Source organism: Cydia amplana, chromosome 16 (genome assembly GCF_948474715.1).
Source record: "Cydia amplana chromosome 16, ilCydAmpl1.1, whole genome shotgun sequence".
In the NCBI taxonomy this organism is placed as follows: Eukaryota; Metazoa; Arthropoda; class Insecta; order Lepidoptera; family Tortricidae; genus Cydia; species Cydia amplana.
Genome location: NC_086084.1, coordinates 9,775,788 through 9,796,720, shown reverse-complemented (window position 1 = coordinate 9,796,720; position 20,933 = coordinate 9,775,788). Strand labels below are relative to the sequence as shown.

Below are 20,933 nucleotides of genomic sequence, written 5' to 3'. Positions count from 1 at the left end.
TATGGGAGATGATCTTTATCTAAATAATTTAATTTTACGTCAATTCGTTTTGTGGTCCTGTTTCTTGAAAAAAATCATCGCCATCATACGTGTTGGGGTCATAATTATGTTCGTAATTACCATTATGTTCATTGGTATTTATTTGTGTATTAAAAACTTCTACCGGTCGCGGTCTTGGCGGACGATTTACAGGTCGCCTACTAGTCGCGGTTCTCATTGAAATATCACTATCTAAATGGTCAGTTAATCTTTGAGGTTGGTGTTTTGGCGGGTATGTTTGTCGCCATTGTTCCGGAGTTGGTCGCGGTTGGTTGGCCCAATGCATTTGATTGTTGTTGTTATTTAACTGCAGATTAGGATAAGATATTTGTGCGAATTGGTTAGATTGGTGTTGATTTACGCGGTTTTGATTGAAATTCGGTTTTAGTATAGTATGTTGATTATAGTTTTTATTATTATAGTTAAATCTTGGATTAGATTTAAATGATTTTTCTTGTTTTCTCTGGAAGTACTCGGGGTGGACTTCTAACTCGTGTTTTAATTGATTATACGCGTCATCAAAAGTGGTGTGTTGCGCGGAACGGATTAATCGATCAGTCGCGATATCCAAGTGTTTACATAATTGGTCGATGCAAACGTTCTCCAAAATGGCTGTTGCTTGCGGTGAATCCGCTTTATTTTTCGCTGCGTACAAAAGTTCTTTTATTTTATCAGCAAATCCTAGAGCACTTTCGTTAGGGAACCGTTTAATGCGAGTGATTTCAGAAAGAATTTGTTCTATACTTCTAGTGTCACCAAATTTAGACCTTAAGGAATTTACAATTTCTTCTACCGTGTTGTTTGGCATGTGAGCAATTGCTTTAATTGCTTCCCCGCGTAACTTGCTTTTTAATATAATTGGAAACAGGGCCCTTGCGTCAGCGTCTGCTGCTCTAGCTAACATAGTAACTTGATTTAAAAAGAAATCTAAAGTTTGTCTATCACCTTCATATTTGGGCAAATATTTTTCGATCGTAGTATGATTCAGAGCCATTTTGATATAAAATTAATTAAATCCTATCAAATATGAAATACAGAATGGAACTCTTCTTTTTTTTTTTTTTAAAGAGAAAAAAAAATAGTGGAAATGCGTACAAAATAATTAGGAAAATGAAAGGAAAATGTAGGAAAACTCACAGGGTAGCCGCCAGTGCGATGAGTACTGTGGTCTTCATAAGGCAGTGGTCGAATCTCTTCAGGTTGAAACCTTCCAGTTCGCGCCGACGATGTGTAGCCGCTGCTCGCTGGGAGACTCGCCCGTCGCTGTCACCAGTTAAGTGTCTTGAGAGAACGGATGTCTTCTTATAAAACACCGATGAGGAGGTATTTACTTTATTTGATTTTACAATTACGAGTTTAATTCAATATAGTTTAGAAGCGCGAGGGTGTACCGGTACACCGAGCGATTCGGAGCTCACGTGTAGCCTGGTCGCTGGATGCGAACTAGATGAGGACTCGATGAGAACTCGGTGAGAACTGTCTTCCGCTGGTCGGGATGGCCGCTTATATTCATCCCGAAACCGTGGGGATGCGTTGTCTGGAGTCACGTAGGCCATGAGAAGTTTCTGGAGCGTTTATGCTGTCGCTGCCATTAAGATAATGAAGAGTCGATCCCGTGGGAGCGGCATTAATTGACAACCGCCATAAAATAGGTGATGCATTACATACGCCTGTACTTGTATCAAAGGGTGCGTTTGTTTATCCCATTAGGTGCGTCTGCATTCCTTCTATCGACGCTGAAGATAATCTTTAATGTCTTGCCGTCGGTGTGTTGCTGGAGGTCGGGGATACGTGGGAAGCGTTCCTTAACTGTAATAATAATTTTCTTTACGTAAATATTTAAACAATGTCAAATACCAAGTGTTCCATCGACTTCCGGGACCGAGTTAATTCTCCTGTGACATGATGCGCTTCCTCTGCCAGACTTTGAATCATTTCTTGCGTATTTTTCAAGTCTGTCGACCGTTTGACGAGACCCTGTTCGAAAACACATAAGTCACATTAACAATATAGTTATTTGCCAACCTGTAATACGGAATTAAGAATATGATTTTTTCGACACGCACATTAATTTGTAACGTAACTCTGTTTCATAATTAATTATAACATTCGTTGTGCGGGAGATGTAGCCAGACAGAGTGATGACAGAGTAGACCAAAATGTTAACGGATCGGTGGCCGGTCTTAAATGAAAGATTCGCCTGGCGTCCGATGGGTGGACGACATTTGAAAGATTGCCGGTCACTTCTTGACAGGGCCGGATTAACCCTAAGGCAGAGTAGGCAACTGCCTATGGGCCCCGCCTCGGCTAGGGGGCCCCGGCGGCCCCGCACTCGTAAAAAAAAAATTTGTTCCAAATAGCCAAAATTCATAAAAAAAAATTATGGTACCTACTCATACCTAATGTCCAATATCAGTTTCTCAGACACAGAAACATTAGATGATTATGAACAATATGAACCTAAATTATGTTATTTTATAGGTTTTAAAGTCAGTAATGTCGAGCTCGAATTTCAGGCTCTCGAGAGCCTAAAACCTCATCAATGGAAAGTCAGTAATGTGGAGATTGCTGAGCTCGACCTTCAGCCTCACTTTTTACCTAAATTTTTGGTTTGTCTTCCAAATTTCCTCTTCTTCAGCTTAGCCTTTGGCTTCGCTGTGCCAAGCTCGGCCTGCGGCCTCGCTTTTTAATACAATGGACATTGGTTGGCGTCTGTGCTCTAGCCGAGCTTATCCTGAAACACGGCTTTGACCTCGCATGACAGCACGCCTCACTTGGGAACTTCGGATTTTAGGCCCGGCCCGGCCTTTTTAACACGCTTTCACAATTATTTCACAAAAAATTTCGCGATCGCTGCGCTCGCGTTTTTTGGTGCTTATCAGGTTGACTCTGTACCTACATGCTAGCTTGACTGGTGAATGAAGTGTCATTTTATACATGGAAAGTCTATATTATTACATTAATTTTAATCATGTGGCTCGGCGTATGGTCTTATGGTCGGACAATCGCTATTGAGAAAAAAAAAGGCTCTCCCCACACTTGACGCAAAAAGGAATCGGCAAAAACTGATAGAAAAAAGCTTTCCATGATGTCCATGTTCCATGTTCCATGATGTGAGATGTCCACGCAATAAGAGCGAAAAAGACATCGCTCGGCATGTTCGGATCGGCTCAATCGACACCTGAAGGTTGAAATTAAAATCACAAACTTACATCCTTGTACTGAACAACTGAACATTATGTATGTAGAATTGACTGTAAGGGGGCCCCGAGCATTGCACTGCCTAGGGGCCCCGACATGCTTAATCCGACCCTGCTTCTTGATACGATTATCCCAGACATAAGTGGTGTCCTTGAAGAGGCTTATGCAATGGGTGATAGGGGGATGAATTGATGATGATGAAAATTCATATTCAAGATCTAAGTGAAGTGTCTTACATCATTAGTGCGCCTGCCAAGCAGCTTGAGGAAACAGCCTTCTCCGCAGTACCAACACCGTCGAGTGTACTGCTTCAAATATAGCAGAGCTCGAGCGTGCAGATCATACTGAATACAAAAAAACACATCAGAATCGTACTTTTTAAAGATATACCTTACTAACAATGTTACAGTGTAGGGTGTAGGTACCTACTTATATGATGAACTATCATGGGTAAAGTGTATATAAACACAGGACTCACGAGAAATATGTGGCTTTCCATTATAGAAGGGTCCTTATGTTTCATGCGCATGCGCAGAAGGAAAGGAAGGGAATGCCACATTTGTAGATTAGAGTTGTTTGTTAATGGAGCATAGGCAGAAATAACCATCATACTGTGTTTTTCTTATGCTAGAGTATTACGAGGGGCGTTCAATATATAATGAGAATAAGATGCAAACTCTTTAAATATTAGGAAAGTAAATACAGGCCGACAAAGCTAATCTACCTAGCTGATTGCCATGAAAAAAAACTAACTGTTCTTTGTTTAAAAAAAAATACGGCGATTTCTTTGCGATGCTATTGAGTACGTTAGCGAAAATGGAGAAAATTGAACTGCGCGCCGTTATCAAATACATGTGTTTGAAAAATTTTTCTACGGACCAAGTCAATTTAGATTTACGGGACACTAAGGTCTAATGCTCCTCCGTATTCGACAGTCGCACGTTGGTGCGCCGAATTTAGACGTGGAAGAACATCGACCATGGATGACCCCCGCTCCGGACGCCCTACTACAGCAGTAACTGAAGAAATTGTGAAAAAAGTTGAAAACTTAGTTTTGGCGGATCGTCGTGTCACGGTTCGTTTTATTGCTGAAAATGTAAAGATTTCAACGGGGAGCGTGCATAATATTTTACATGAACCCTTGGGTATGAAAAAGGTATCAGCGCGTTGGGTACCCAGAATGCTTACTGACACGCAAAAACAAACTAGAGTCGAGATTTGTCAAGAAGCTTTGGACCTGATACAGCAAGACCGGGAACTTTTTTTGGCGCGATTTATAACAATGGACGAAACATGGCTCCATCATTACGACCCTGAAACGAAACTGCAGTCTATGACATGGAAAAGGCCATCATCTCCAACTCAGAAGAAATTCAAGGTGGGCCCATCTGCCGGTAAGGTCATGGGCTCTGTTTTTTGGGATGGTAAAGGGGTCGTAATGATTGAGTATCTCGAGCATGGAGCCACTATTACGGGCTCTTTATATGCCGAACAAATAGCAACATTGCGCAATTAGATCCGTGAAAAACGGCGAGATAAACTCTCGAAAATTGTGTTGTTCCATCAGGACAATGCACCGGCACACAAGTCCGCCGTTGCAATGGCTGCAATACGTGATGCTGGGTTCGATATCCTTAAGCATCCTCCGTATTCACCAGACCTCTCCCCTAGTGATTTCTACTTATTTCCGAGATTGAAGGAATACCTAAGAGGTAAGAAATTTAAAGACGACGACGCGGTAGTCGCTGCAATACAAGATTTTTCAAGTACTCAAGATAAAACCTTTTTTAGAAATGGAATTTTAAGTTTAGAAAAAAGATATACTAAGTGTATTATGCTAAAAGGTGACTATGTCGAAAAATAAAATAACATTTAATAAAAGTTGTATATAACATACTCATTCTCACTTTTTATTGAACGCCCCTCGTATTACCCCGAAAAGAGGAAAAGAGTACAGTTTTTTTTCTTCTACTGTTACTAACATTTACGGGAGATGTCTCTATTTAAGGTGAGTCTACACCGATTTTTGTCCGAAATTTCGAGCCCGAACATCACAATTATTCCATACAGAAATTAAACAATTCCATAGACAATATTATAATATTTTTCATTGTAGAATACTTACCTTTTGAGTCTCCGTGAGTAATTCATATGTGGTGGTTTGGAACAAAGTAGATTTAAACCTCATGTAACCACAAAATGCATACTTCGGTAGGTCAGCGCAGTTGACTGAAACAAATAAACAACAAAAATATAGAAAAATGTAAAATAAAAAAAATCTACCAGCCAACATAAGAAAACAACTCAAAACTTGCAGCAGATTACTTTGCCCCACATCTGGATCAAATACAAATACACATACAATTTAACTTATTTAAATACACATATAATTTAATTTATTTAAATACTCATCAGTTTTTGAATAATCAAGAGAGCTTTTACCAGCTAGTGTGGTGAAAAAAAAAAACTTGTTAAGTACCGACTACCTTAGTCGGATGAACAGCTGATACTTACCAAATACATAATATATTTTTAGGATTTATAGTTCTAGTTACAGTAAATAAATAACCAGGATATCCCTAACACTTGTAAGAAAGCACAACTCTTTAACGCAGATTTCTTACGCAATTCTTCAGTGCCGCGACAGGAGCAATATGGTGGCTGAGCATTTTGAATCTCCGGTGACCGATGCACCAACACCTTGGATGTCTCTTCGGTAAAATCACCCCCTTCACACTCCAGAACACCAACTGAGAATAACTTCGCTACAGCTGAAAACAAAATCTTAAAAAATAATCTAGTTTTTTGTTTTATTTTTTACAACTTACTTTTGAGACAACTTACTTTTTTACTTTTGAGATTATTTCCTGTATTTAAGGTGTAAGACGATATTACTTGCCCAATTATATAGTTCTAGCGTTCTACGGGATATAAATTAATAAATATAAATAATAATTACCTACTATAAATTTTGATTCCCTTGAGAGTGTAGACATATTATTATGTTACGTTTTTTTACGCCATAAACGGCCTTACTTTTTTTACGCTAACTTAGAAGTTTGATTTTTTCACAGATTCAAAGGGAGTAGGTACCTAATATGGTTTTAATTTTGACAGAGACAGAGATAGACAGACGGACGGACGTACAACAAAGGGATCCTATAAAGGTTACCTTTTTGGGGTACGGAACCCTAAAAATCAGCCCTTACACGTTCCACTGCTGGGCACAGCCTCCTCTCATGTAAGAGGGTTCGGGCTATTATAGTCCTATATATAATATAATACAATAACAGATCTAAATTGTTCGAAGATTAATGTATTTTTTGCTACCTTTTGCAATTTTTCTTCTTGAATCACACTCTACCAGATATTCCATCATTAGTCGAGGAAAAACAACACCCAAAACGGAACAACATTTTAACAGCATCTTTTCGAACGGAGTGAGCGAGTCATAAGTCGTCATGATCATTACTGGAAGACATAATCATTAGGTATTTAGTTTTATATATATCTGTTTTTTTTAGTTTACTTATTGCTAAAAATATTATGTAAATTACAAAATTGTTTTACCAAATCATGCTTCTGCCTAGTCCTTTAAATATTAACGGATTCAATACTAGTTTGGTTGGCACTTAAATCACGTTAAACCTGACTATAAAAAATTAAAACTTAATATTTTCTCACCATCCGCGTTAACGGACATCCGAATATTCAAAACGTCGAATGTGTCCGCAAGAACTGCTATTTGAATGTCCTCCGTTGGGTTTAAACCAAGTACTTCGCTACTTTTAAATTTATCGGTATCATGAGATTCATGATCTAATTTATCCAAAACTTCCTAAAACAAAAATAATGTACCTAAGTATATTTCTGGAGTGTAGATGAACAGAGGGAAAATAAAATTACTTCATTCCATCGACTTATATTGGGTGGAACAGAATGAGGGACTTCTAATGCAAACGGGGAATTGCAGCACTGTTACAGTCGTCATCAGAGAGATATATCGGAGCGGCCGAGGTGCTCAAAAATAAACACACATTGGCAATAGAGGCGTGTTCAGATATTTTGTGAGCATCTTGGCCGCTCCGATATATCTGATGGGGACTGTATCTGTCACTGTCAGCCGAGGTGGCCGCATCCGCATAACATTGCGTGATAAAACTCACCTTAAAATACGAGTCTAACGAAACTTGGTTGTCGGTAGTTGTTCCCAAAGCTACCGTCGTATACAGTAAAGATGGCGTAGGCATCACTGCTCTTTGCTCCAACGCCTTAGCCCTGGTCGTAGTTTCTACAGTCAAGTCTCCTTGCTGGACGAGAGATATGATGAAGTCCTGGATCCAGCCAGGCACACCGTTACATGCGCTTTGTATCAACCTGAAGTCACAGTTAAGTCTGCCCACAAGCGACCTCTGCACCGAATTGGCGAGGGACAGAGTTTGTAATTACCTACAACACTATTAAATCGATGCCGAGTTACCTTAGCTTAATTTTTCACTATTTCAGATATAAGTGACATAAAATTTATCGCTACGTCAACGTGAATACATATATTTATACCAAAATAACAGCCGCATAGCACCAAATGCTTAATGTGATGAGCTTAGGACTACATTATGATCAATGAGACAGGCAAACAGACGGACGAACATGCTCAAATTATAGCCTACCTTAATAAATGAAGGGGGCTAGGTTACCAGCACTTTCAACGTGGCGTAATTTACTTGCCTTATCTTATACAAATTATAGAACGAATATTGCGTTTCACAAAAGCTTGAAACTTGTAATACAAGCGGATGTCCCTTTTTGACAGCTTTTGTTAGAAAGGGACTTCCACTTGTATTACTTAAGTTAGAGTCTGTTCGGAAAGAGAAGAGTCTACAAGCTTTTGACAAACGGGCCCCTGCATTAGCAAAGATTAAAAAGTAACATAGGAATAAATAAATACTTCTCAAAATCTATCGGAACAGCTTGCACGTCAAGGAACTGGCAGGCAATAACCAAGTGGTACCAATGGCTCAGTCCGGAAATCGGCATTTGAAGCAGCTTGTTGCTCGATAAACATTGGAGGGCCACTTCTGTCGACGGAAATTTATTTGTACAATTAAATAGATTTTTATTGTGCATCAATTGTTTGCATAACTATATTGGACATCACCTCCCAGCAATATTTGACGTCCCAGCAAGAAGATATAAGTGGGTATACCTACTTGTTTAATACCCGACTTAAGAAAAAAAAAATGGGGGTAGTGTGTAGATATCACCAGTGATATTTCATTCGGTTGCTGGATGTCATAAAATGCGATCGACTAAGAATAGGTAGACAGCACTTTACCAGACATGCTTGATTGATCAGTAAGAGCCATGATGACGAATATTGTTTTGGTATCCAATAGAACCAAGATTAACTTCCAAGACTCGTCGTCAATATTCATTCCCTCTTCTATCGCCACTATACACATTGCAGGAATATTCTGTAAAGAACCAATGTTTACAGAATTTTGATTTAGCAAAATCTGTTAAGCTTTTGGCCCTTCAAGATTGTCTAATCAAAAATACCTACAGTATATTTAGGTACTATACTGGGTCAACCAAATCTTGTCAGTAGAAAAAGGCGGAAAATTTGAAAAATTTAGGCGCGAAGGGATATCGTCCCAAAGAAAATCGACGATTTTGTAAAATTCTTTTAATCTGCGCTGACCACCCATCGGGGCCCCGCCACGTGACTGCTTTTGCGCAAATCCGCGGCGCCACTTGACTACTTTTCGCGTTTTCGCTGACGCCACTTGAAGGGTTAAATGTTTTCTACTTAAAAACATTCACATGTATGTAGTAGATCACTACGGACTGTTATTGTTGTTACCAAGCGGAAAAATGGTGCTACGCGGCACAGCGTAGCACGCCGCGTAGCAAAAGGCTAAAAATTGTGACAGGCTACGCTACGGAGTGCCTAGCGTAGGAGCGTAACGCTATGTCAGCAAAATATAAATGGTTGCCAGTGTCGCCACCGATATCAGCATTTTTTTTTTCAAATGGAATAAATGTGAATACTTACATTTTCAAAAATATTACGAACTAGATTTTTCGTGCAACTTTCTTCGAGAATATCATCCGGAAATTCAAAGTTGTCGGGCAACTCCAGGCGACAACCGAATATTATATTTATCGCATAAAGCTCAACTGGAGTCAATGCGTCGAGGTCCAAACTGGAGTGTTCATTAACATTATACAGGCTGACCATAGAAGTATGGATTAAATCGGATAGGGGTGTAGAGGAGGTCATTCTAAATATTTTCGACTAACATTTACTATTATACAAGTGCTACTTGTTGATATAATATATGACATTTTATTATGAATTTTCGATGTTTTAACGCTCTCAGAAATACACAAAAGCGTACAATGGCTCAAATACAATAGCCGGAGACACAAACGTAAATTCTAAATGGATATTGGATACTTTATTTTATGGCCTCTGTAAGTAGATGTAATTTCATCTTGACAACCGCGCAAATTCCAGGTTTTGAAATAGGTGCTGTTGAATGAATGGAAATGGAAAAAGAGCAATGTCTACTTAAATAAGTCTTTTGTCAAAATGACATTCCTGATACCTACAAGCTTTTATCACTTACTGTAGGCACTTTTCTTTAAGTATGCAACTACTTAATAGTCAGCCAGACAATTGTTACAAACCCAAACACAATAGGGTTAATTGCGTTAACATCTGATCAGCGCGATGGTACCATAATATTGCATGTACCCAACTTACATATGTAGGTATGTTAAGTTAGAGCTCAATCGAATATCACACTTTAAACATTCGCGTTTTGTACACATATTTAATTTCACAAACGGGTCTACCGCGATATAATTTCATTGCGGTAGGATAGATCCATTTGTGAAATTAAATATGAATAGGAAGTGGGTCTAATTTATCTTGTAATAGTTGACCCGAACATACATATGATACATACAAACATTGAAAGTTAAAAAAGGCTTGTAAAAAACATTCTGTGTTCTTCTGAAAGCGTTAAGCAAAATTTCTTATGGTCCATTTTCAAGATAAAAGTAAAAAAATAAAATGTTGTTTTCAAAATAAAATGTGAAATCGCATGACTTAGCATAATAGCGCATGTGGTAGGAAATCCCCAGAATGGCCATCTCTACATCCCCATTCGATTTGACCATACTTCCAGGGACACCCTGTATAACAGCACTGCAGTGTGCTTATTCCATTATCAAAGTCAATGCTTGTAAACCTTGTCCGTATTTGGTTTTCGCACTTGTCTCGTTCTGAGGAACTCCCTGCCAGAGTTTTGAGAGCAATCTGACGGAATAATCCATATGGTATCTGTATGGTGAACACAAAACTGAATAGGTATAGAAATTAACACGGTGACTTTTCCATACAGTATGGAAAATGTTTTCTCACAATTTGATGTAGGTATATTAACCATAGCTCCATACAAATTATGAAATGCTCCTAATTTCGATAATAAAAAAACGAAAAAAAAACTAAGGGGCATAGCTTACATTACATCTAATTGTGTTTAAATATTTTCTATAAGTAATTGATATCCAGAGCTCACAAGGGCGCTCCTTCAACTAGGAAAGGTTCGACTGAGTATGGTAACCAGTGTCATAACAGGTCATGGACTCTTTAACAAACATCTTTTTACAACAGGTGTCACAGACAGTCACCTATGCTGTGGATGCATGGAGACAGAAGAAACAGCCTCTCACGTGGTGCTGGAATGCAGCAGAGTGGCCCCATACAGGGCAAAACATCTCGGATCCCCGAGAGACCTCCCCGAGGTCCTACTCAACATCAAAGGTTTGATAGGATTCCTCGAGGAGCTGGGCTGGCAGGACTAGCCCACATCCCCATCACGCAAAATAGGCGCAAGACGTCGAGTTGCGGAAAATCGCCCGAACTACAATACGAGGGGCGTTCAATATATAATGAGAATGAGATGCAAACTCTTTAAATATTAGGAAAGTAAATACTGGCCGGTAAAGCTAATCTACCTAGCTGATTGCCCTGAAAAAAAAAGTAACTGTTTTTTGTTTAAAAAAAAAATACGGCGATTTCTTTGCGATGCTATTGAGTACGTTAGCGAAAATGGAGAAAATTGAACTGCGCGCCGTTATCAAATACTGCCGTTTGAAAAAAATTTCTACGGACCAAGTCAATTTAGATTTACGGGACACTTTAAGGTCTAATGCTCCTCCGTATTCGACAGTCGCACGTTGGTGCGCCGAATTTAGACGTGGAAGAACATCGACCATGGATGACCCCCGCTCCGGACGCCCTACTACAGCAGTAACTGAAGAAATTGTGAAAAAAGTCGAAAACTTAGTTTTGGCGGATCGTCGTGTCACGGTTCGTTTTATTGCTGAAAATGTAAAGATTTCAACGGGGAGCGTGCATAATATTTTACATGAACGCTTGGGTATGAAAAAGGTATCAGCGCGTTGGGTACCCAGAATGCTTACTGACACACAAAAACAAACTAGAGTCGAGATTTGTCAAGAAGCTTTGGTCCTGATACAGCAAGACCGGGAACTTTTTTTGGCGCGATTTATAACAATGGACGAAACATGGCTCCATCATTACGACCCTGAAATGAAACTGCAGTCTATGACATGGAAAAGGCCATCATCTCCAACTCCGAAGAAATTCAAGGTGGGCCCATCTGCCGGTAAGGTCATGGGCTCTGTTTTTTGGGATGGTAAAGGGGTCGTAATGATTGAGTATCTCGAGCATAGAGCCACTATTACGGGCTCTTTATATGCCAAACAAATAGCAACATTGCGCAATGAGATCCGTGAAAAACGGCGAGGTAAACTCTCGAAAATTGTGTTGTTCCATCAGGACAATGCACCGGCACACAAGTCCGCCGTTGCAATGGCTGCAATACGTGATGCTGGGTTCGATATCCTTAAGCATCCCCCGTATTCACCAGACCTCGCCCCTAGTGATTTCTACCTATTTCCGAGATTGAAGGAATGCCTAAGAGGCAAGAAATTTGAAGACGACGACGCGGTAGTCGCTGCAGTACAAGATTTTTTAAGTACTCAAGATGAAACCATTTTTAGAAATGGAATTTTAAGTTTAGAAAAAAGATATACTAAGCGTATTATGCTAAAAGGTGACTATGTCGAAAAATAAAATTACATTTAATAAAAGTTGTATATAACATACTCATTCTCACTTTTTATTGAACGCCCCTCGTACAATACAATACAATTGATATCCAGAGAGGAAAATGGGGACTACATTGGTATGGACGCGCGATCGAGCGGGCCGCTCCGACCAACTGAGTTATGGACACTTCACCGACCCTTGGTTTACAAAATAAATTTTATTGTAGGTAGGTACTTAATTATAAAATAGAAAAAAAAATCACCTTTTCAGTTTCCGTTAAAGATATTCTTACGATCCTAACACAATTTGGCGTAAGATATATGCATTCTTCCACTAATCGCGTTTTACCTATTTTAGGAGGTCCCTGCGGAGAAAGTTTTTTTTTTCTAAATAATATGTAACTTTCTAAAGGGATGTAAACTCTAAAAAAAAGTCGTACCCTCTTGTTTGTAAGCTGAAATAGATGGCGGTGTCTACGTCATAGATATATTCTGTGGTCACTGAATTATCAGTAGTATAGGTAAGTAAGTATATACATCTAACAACGAGATGAATTAGCATATAATGCAACAAAGCCGTACCTACAGCACCACTATATTAGCTGTCAAATTAGGACCACTTATTTATCTTAGATAATTGCTAGTACACATCACGATTAATGAATTTTGGCCACTATTTACTCTACAATTTTTACTATTATACTGCCGTGAGACTCAAACATTTTAAAATACGCAACGCGCTCGATAGTAGACGGCGCACTCGGTATGCCGTGCTTCAGTCGAAGATCCTTCAAAACGAATCGAAATATATCGAGCGTTTATTTCAAATGTGTAAGTAACCCTTTGAAAATATGTTTACAACTCTACAATCAGAGGCATAACAATAAGCACTTACAATGAACACTACTCCGTATATAAGATCCCCTGTTCTTACAAACGGCTCATGATGTTCCATTGCCTTCTGTAAAGCCAGTATGTAGGCTCGCAACTCCTTCTCCCTGTCTAGGATAGGCTGGCGTCTGCCGCTCGGCTTTTCAGGCCATCTGCGTGAACATTTCAACAATAAATATCGTTCTCAGGCAAATAAAGCTTCGTGCGGCGTGCGCTTAGGTAAGTACCTATATTTGGACAAACACATGTTTCAAATTGGCAAGAAACAAGATGCGACATGCAGGTTCTGCCAGGAGTCAGAGGAGACTGCAGTGCACATTCTCTATTCCTACAAAATCAAAAAGAAGTGCCTACTTAGGGCGGCACGTATTGCAACCCTATGAGGTATACTTACAAAACATTACGGCCCAAAAAATCTGTAATTTTCTGGATGCAACGGGCATTAGTAATGAACTTTATAGGGCCGTCACATAGATCAATGCTTGGTCGATGCGGCACCCAAAGGCCCAGTACCACCCCAATAATAATAAGTAAGTAGGTACCTATATCTATGGGCCACCCAACACTAGCTCAGAAGAGCATCGGCGTCTAGTCCGCGCTATGGAAAATGGGCGAAATAGCGTCGCTGTCCATGAGTAGGTATAACCCTGGTATAACCATCCTAAAATGAAATCCTGGTACTTACCTTGGTACTTAATGATATACCTGTAATATATCGATTTACTGACCCATATTTGTTGAATTCGTAAACTGGTCCAGGCCTCTGGATGCCTTTCATTGGGATGAATTCCATCAACCTAAAAAAGTCTTGATCCATTTTGCTTCTTAAAAATGTTTCCTTGTCACAAACTAATTTGTTGGGATACGCTGTCATTAATCGTGCTGCCTGGAAAATTTAGCTAATGAAATAATTAAGACCGAAAATAGCCATACGATATTTCCTGGTACAGTCGTATCGTGTCATATCTGAACACGCCTCTATTATTGTCAGGTCGTTAGTGCGTAAAAACAAAACAAGTGTTTGATTTAGGTACATTTCTCATCACGAGGTTATTACCTTATTTGCTGCTGTTCCTATAACCGTGTATTCCCGCCGGAGAACATGACCAACCACACCGCAGTATGTTGTTCCTACAAACCAAAAGTTATTCCCAGACACCACCTCCACCTGTTGCCACTAAGGGCACTAAGTTATTCCCAGTGGTAACAGGGGTTTTCCAGAAAAGTGTCGAGTAAGTGCCGCTATTTTTAACATTTATGACAAAGCTAAGAAGCCGATATGTCGCATGATAATGTTTGATAACTTAGCTTTAAATTCAACGGTATATAAGTCAGATTTCTGCAGGTTAACTTAATGAGGTATATACCTTTTTGTGGAATGCCCCAACAGATAAAACAGCCCTAGCTGTTACGGTAACAACTTGATGGTAAGAGGTGGAAATGATCCAAATTAAGGGAGTCATTTAGGTAGGTAATTATTATGACCAAGATGGTCATTATCCACGGGAGAGACGACTCCAGTCTAAACTACGTAAAACCCGTTATTGGGCTAACCTTGGTCAGCGGTGAACGGCAAAAAAACTTAATAGTCTGTTCGGAAAGAGAAGAGTCGTGGAATGTATGGGGCTCAATACACTTCACGACTCTTCTCTTTCCGCACAGACTCTACATTCTCACCAGACGATATCCCGATTGAGACTGATATAATGTTAGGGTCGGTCAGCCTCTCCTTCAAGGCTTGAGCGCAGAGCAGGCTCTTTTGGGCCTCGTCACCGTGGGACATCCCTCGGAGGCCGAAAACGAGTAGAAACATCAGGTCTTTGTCGAACAAGGATACTTTGTTTAAGAGGCCGCCTGCTACTGACGATGTGCTGAAATAATGGACCACATGATGGTAGATAGAGCTCATATCTCGGTGATACCGAGAACCGACACCGACAAATGACAGTTCTCGATTTTTCCCACCGATGAACGACTAGGCGAGTTAAGCTAAGACCAATTTTCTATAAAGGGAACCTTACTTAGAGTAATCGAGTGGAAGTTAATATTTTCACTAGTAGCAATTGACTGAGTCGGTATTTTATTTTTCTTTGTACAGCGTTGACCTTTGGGTAGCCAAGGAACTATAGAATCATATCATGAACGTCATTTGAACGGATATGCTAAATTAGGTAAACCATAATCTCCACCAACCTATAAACGCATTTATACGCAGTATCCACAATTTCGACAAGCGTTTCATCAGTCACAGTTTTGGTCACAATGTTCAAGAAGATGACGACCACTCGGCGTATCTCGGTCAAGAATTCCATCGGTTCGTCATTCTCTACGGCCCAAATCACGGGTTGCACCATGAACTTGCGAAGCGTAGGCCACCATAGGCTACGTAACGCTGATACTATAACTGGCCGAACTGAAAAAGCCATAATTATAGTTTGTCAAAGAACTGCCTCATTTCAAACATAGACAGAGACAATCATATCTTTGTCTTACGCTAGTACTAGCACCCAAAAGAAAAGGCTGAGTATAGTTTTTTTTGTTCTTATTTACTGACAATATGTTTGACCAACTATATATAAAAGATTTATTTTATGTGGAAGAGTTCTAGTTAAAAAAATACTGTTCCCAGAGTTTGGCAGCTAAAGTAAATGGTGTTACATTGCGCAATATTTTTTGTGGTCACTGGATTGCAAACCGTCACATTTTGATAGCCAGCGTTTTCTCATACTGTACGAAGCGGTATGGTATAGCGCCATCTACACCAGCTGTCAATTTCGGAGCGCTAACAATTCTTAGACTTCACATTTCTAATTTTATACCTCTGTTTATGTCTGTTGAGCCGAGGTCTATCTACCTAAAGGTGGTATTCCATTCTGTCCAATTTCTTTGTCTAATGGGCATTTGCGTCTCATATTTAACTTAATGAGATATTGAGATGAGACGCAATGCACATTTGGTTTGGACCAAGAAATTAGATAGGTGGAGTACCAACACAAGCGGCGCCATCTAAAGGCACGCGACTTTTAATAGATATTTGGTTGAATTTTTGATCCTGTTGTTGTTAGTCTAGATCAGCGGTCGGCAACCCGCGGCCCGTGAACCTGTCACTTGCAACCCGCGAGCCTCCCTGGCTATTTTGTATGTAATATTGACAAACGACAATGTCTGATAAAGTCATAAATATTAACAAAGTGCGACCCGCGACAACTTCGTAAACTACTATGTGGCCCTTGGCTGCTAAAAGGTTGCCGACCGCTGGCTAGATAAGTAAGAAGGTAGCAGGTATGTTGCGGATGCCGATTTTTTGACATCCGCGGATGCGGATGCGGATTTTTAAAGGCTAATATCCGCGGATGCGGATGTCAAGATAGAGGTACCTACATAAAAAACGTCAAATATTAAATTTTAGTAATTTTTATTTCAAAAAACCGGTCAAGTGCGAGTCGGATTCGCGTTCCAAGGGTTCCGTACATTAAGTCCCACTCACGCTCGACTGCTAATTTCTAATAGGTTTTTTTGGCTAATGACTAAATTACCTAGCAGTCTAGCACTTACGCCGATGCTAAGACGTTCCTGTACCGACCTGTTCCACATCCGCATCCGCGTTAAATCCGCATCGATTTTATGCGGATGCGGATGTTGAAACAATGCGGAAGTTCCGCGGTTGCGGATGCGGATATTCGCAACATCCCTGGTGGAAGGTAGTATGAAAGTCTTACGTGCAAATTTTTTGTAGTATTGCTCCAGGTCGCCAGTTAAGTCGACAGCAGGAAGAAGCAGTTCTTTGTCTAAAAATAATGGAGTGCCAGATTTTATATACATAATATGTATATTTATATATGGAGATATATAAATACGATCATATACAACAGATTACCGTTAATAAAAGAGGGGCTGAATCTCTTCCATGGACCAGCGGTTTGTAGCACCTACAAAATAAATGGTGTTAATAGGAAATATGACGCAAAACTCTGCGTAGGGAGCGCCACTATCACAAACAGTTGAAACAGTAAGAAAACCGCCTTGATGCATCAAGGTCATATTTATTCGTAACAAATAATCTGTGAAAACTTGTCAAACATAAATTTAAATCATATACAAAATCAATACTTTATTCAGTGAATGAATGAATAAGTTGCAACTGCCACAATGTTCCGCTACAAGGGGCTGTTACATGCTACTGCTACGTGCTACGGCGTAGCTTTTCATAGCAAAGATGCGATTTGAAACGGTAAAATACACAACAACAGTACCGACTACAGAGGTCCCTACTTCCAGTATCTAATCTACCTAAATATGAGAGATGATTTAATTTTTTTTATATATTTATTTAATGGTGTGCTAGACTATCTTAATAAATACCACTAAACTGATATTCAACCGCAAACTTTGACTTTCGAAAGTCTATATATCTATATCCATCTGATTAATAGAGAATATAGAGATGGATTATGATTATGATGGATTGTAAACCGTTAATAGAAACGGTCGAAACCGACTAATTTCGAATTTTACAAGTTTGAAGTTGACTACCAAAAACACTTTACCCTCGTATGAGTTCCATCTCCAATTGACTCCGAAATATACTCCGCCTCGTTCGCATGCCGCCACGCACTGGGCGATGCGATGACGTCACCGGCGACGGCGCGCTTCTCCGCGGCCTTCAATATTCAGTATTTATTTAAATTTAATGCCTTCATACATAGATAGTCGTACAGTCAGCAGCAGAAGTTGCTAAGCGGCCGAGGTGTTTAAAATTACCTTGACACGCTCTTATTCTCTTGACAATAAAGGCGCGTCAAGATAATTTTGAATACCTCGCCCGCTTAGCAACTATTGTTGCTGACTGTACCTACATAATAAGGTGGTAATGGTAAGAATAACGGTAAACTCTGCAACGGCTCTTCAATTAACAACACACAATACAATCTTTAAGTGACTTAATTAATACGTAACGTAAAATCATCATGTTCCGTCGAAAAGTTTCCAAAATGCGATAAGTACTTCCACGTGGGAAAGAATCGGAAGTTTCTCATATTTTTCTATAGGAATCGAAACTTTCCAATCCATGTCCAAAAAGAAAGTCTCCTTTATTTCCTGACTGTGGAATTTTCCTTAAATTTCCGAGTACTTTTCCAACTTTTAGGCAACTCTGCAACTTGCACATCTATAATCTTTAAGGCCCCAGTACACAATGGGCCATCGCCGGCGGCCACTCCAAGGGACGCAGCCATGCGGTAGAATGAGATAGCAATATCACTTGCTCCCTCTAACGCATAAATGCGTCCCTTGGAGTGGCCGGCGATGGCCCATTGTGTACTGGGGCCTTTATAGCCTCCTAAGGCCCAAGGCCTTAAAGTACTTCTTCAGTTCGATGAAATTTAAACCATATTCAATTAGAACAGAGTCGCTTTTGCTTTGTATCGTTCAATTTTCAAACAACGCAAAATCAACTCTATTTCCTACACTACAGGTTCAAATTTTAGATTTTTCATTTGTATGGCTGGGCCTTAGGAGGATAATAGACAGTAGGTAATTTTAAGGCTTCGTCAGACAGGCGCGTTTTCCGGGCGGGTGCGTGAGCGGGGCGCGCCGCTTTTACATACAAAACGCTCACGCCCCGCTCACCGCTCACGCCTCGCCCGAAAAACGCGCCTGTGTGACGGAACCTTTAAATACCTTGATATCCCACACCGGCTGTCCCAGGACCACGTAGTGGGAATGCGCGGCGTCGCCGATGAGCGCGAAACGTGACACCCCGCAAGATATCGCTACCTTCACTGCGAGCAAACATGCACTGTTAAACACTTGCGGGGCCCTAGCAAAGGTGACAATCTACGACAAACGCCAAACAAATAGAAACAATTACGAAAAGTCCACGCATTATTTAAGTTTCGGATGATAATACTATTATTTATTCTGTGGTTTCGGCTGGCAACGACAAACCACAGTATTTTTACCTACAGCATCAGGTAATAGCACCACCTACTATGAAATGTCTCTGCAACCAATACACTGTTGTCACAAGCAACAAGGGTAAAGTGTAGATACGCCAATTGAAACCTTATTGTTAAATAAGATAAGAGCGGCCATTACTGTGTAGGGCCAATAACTATAGCAGTCACCCTATTATATAATACGCGGTTACGTTACGTTTTATACAATACTAGTCACCCTATTGTAATGTACCGCGCAGCATGACACTAATTTTAAATTAAAAAAAAATACATAAGTATTTACATGCTTACATATTTAGGCAAGGCTTACCTAATACTACAACATACGAGTACTACCTATAGCTACTAACACAAACCTCTGAGTACAACGCCAACAACAGAATGCAACGTCCCATGATTCTTCTGAATATTTAATCCACAGTCTATAGCCAAGTGCACGACGCTCTGCAGGGACAAGCCAGGTAATCTCTTCCACATAGAGAGAATAGCGTCTCCAGAGAAGTTCAGTATGTCGCCGCCGTGTGAGAGTATCTCCTGCACCATGGCTCCGATGTACGAGTTCAGGACTTGGGTGAGCCGGGAGGGGCTGCCGTGGTCAGCCTTAGTGAAATTCTCGCAGAGATCCGTGAATCCTATACACATTTACAGTATATATAGTGATATATTATTAACTACTATAATATAATCACCACTGTCATGACATACATATACCTACCGACCGACTTATTTTATTGTACGATATTGATTTACAAAAAGAAGTATTTTTTTTGTTAATAGTGTCTCTGTCTCGTATATAATAAGAATGCATATCCAAATTATGCGAATGGTTAGAAAACCTATCAGAAAAATAAAATTAATGGGAAAATATGCGAATGGTTAGAAACGCTTTCGGGAAAGAATAAAATGGTAAAAATTGCGAATGGCAAAAATCGCAATCTGGAAAAAACGATTTCCGGAAAAGACAGTAGGTATTACACACTCGCAGAGACCATCATCTTATTTAGTGGGTCTACATAGTGTTTATTACACATGGAATCACAGGTTTTACTCGACTTACGATCTAGTCAAACATAGTCATAACACCAGAGCATTAACGGCGGGCAAATATGAAGTACCTAGGGTGTATAATTATTATGGTGATAGGACACTTAAGAAACGGTTACCCTATTTACTGAATACTTTGCCCGCGGACATAGTAAAAGAGCCCAAAAAAAGTAGATTAAAAAAGAGTCTTAAAATGTATCTCTTGAATACACTATAGGGGAATGTGTTGCCCGATAGAGTATTCATGACATTACTTAGTATTATAACTCCCAATGTAAGCCTATTACTTATAACATACTTAAATTTATTTAAGTATAGAATAATGCGACTCCACAGTCAAACAAATGTAGTTTTGTGGAGCTTTGTCCTTAACAAAAAAGTTGTAACTTTTTTGTAATAAATAACTAAAATAAAATACTTGGTATATACTTGGCTTCCAAACAGACAGATTGAATCAATGTCTATAGCGCACTGGTAGTGCTTTAAATTCATTAGGTTACGGGCCCAGAATGTTTCTACTATACTTACCTACTCCTCTTTTTTTCAAGACCTCTATATGACATAGCGCTGCTCCATAAACATAAAATAGGCCAACAGCGTGTTCTATGAGTGCCCCATCACAGATATCTACTTACGTAAGCGAAGGGAATGAAC

At 39.8% G+C, this 20,933-nt stretch overlaps 1 protein-coding gene across 1 annotated transcript in view; it reads right to left on the bottom strand.

The window, feature by feature from the left end:
* LOC134655350 (adenylate cyclase type 10-like) overlaps nt 1-19,874 on the bottom strand; it is a 37,946-nt gene extending 18,072 nt beyond the window's left edge. The window contains exons 1-20 of the mRNA XM_063510800.1: nt 19,592-19,874; nt 18,958-19,058; nt 17,812-17,939; nt 17,156-17,207; nt 15,472-15,704; nt 14,956-15,149; nt 14,336-14,409; nt 14,007-14,164; nt 13,283-13,430; nt 13,120-13,175; nt 9,296-9,473; nt 8,576-8,714; nt 8,189-8,318; nt 7,407-7,617; nt 6,925-7,078; nt 6,571-6,711; nt 5,865-6,011; nt 5,366-5,469; nt 3,477-3,584; nt 1,897-2,016 (exon numbers count right to left, since the gene is read on the bottom strand). Of these exons, the coding sequence (XP_063366870.1) occupies nt 1,897-2,016; nt 3,477-3,584; nt 5,366-5,469; nt 5,865-6,011; nt 6,571-6,711; nt 6,925-7,078; nt 7,407-7,617; nt 8,189-8,318; nt 8,576-8,714; nt 9,296-9,473; nt 13,120-13,175; nt 13,283-13,430; nt 14,007-14,164; nt 14,336-14,409; nt 14,956-15,149; nt 15,472-15,704; nt 17,156-17,207; nt 17,812-17,939; nt 18,958-19,058; nt 19,592-19,778 (2,763 nt within the window). The 5' untranslated portion in view covers nt 19,779-19,874. The remainder of the gene's footprint in view (nt 1-1,896; nt 2,017-3,476; nt 3,585-5,365; nt 5,470-5,864; nt 6,012-6,570; nt 6,712-6,924; nt 7,079-7,406; nt 7,618-8,188; nt 8,319-8,575; nt 8,715-9,295; nt 9,474-13,119; nt 13,176-13,282; nt 13,431-14,006; nt 14,165-14,335; nt 14,410-14,955; nt 15,150-15,471; nt 15,705-17,155; nt 17,208-17,811; nt 17,940-18,957; nt 19,059-19,591) is intronic.
* Between the last annotated feature and the right edge of the window lie 1,059 nt (nt 19,875-20,933).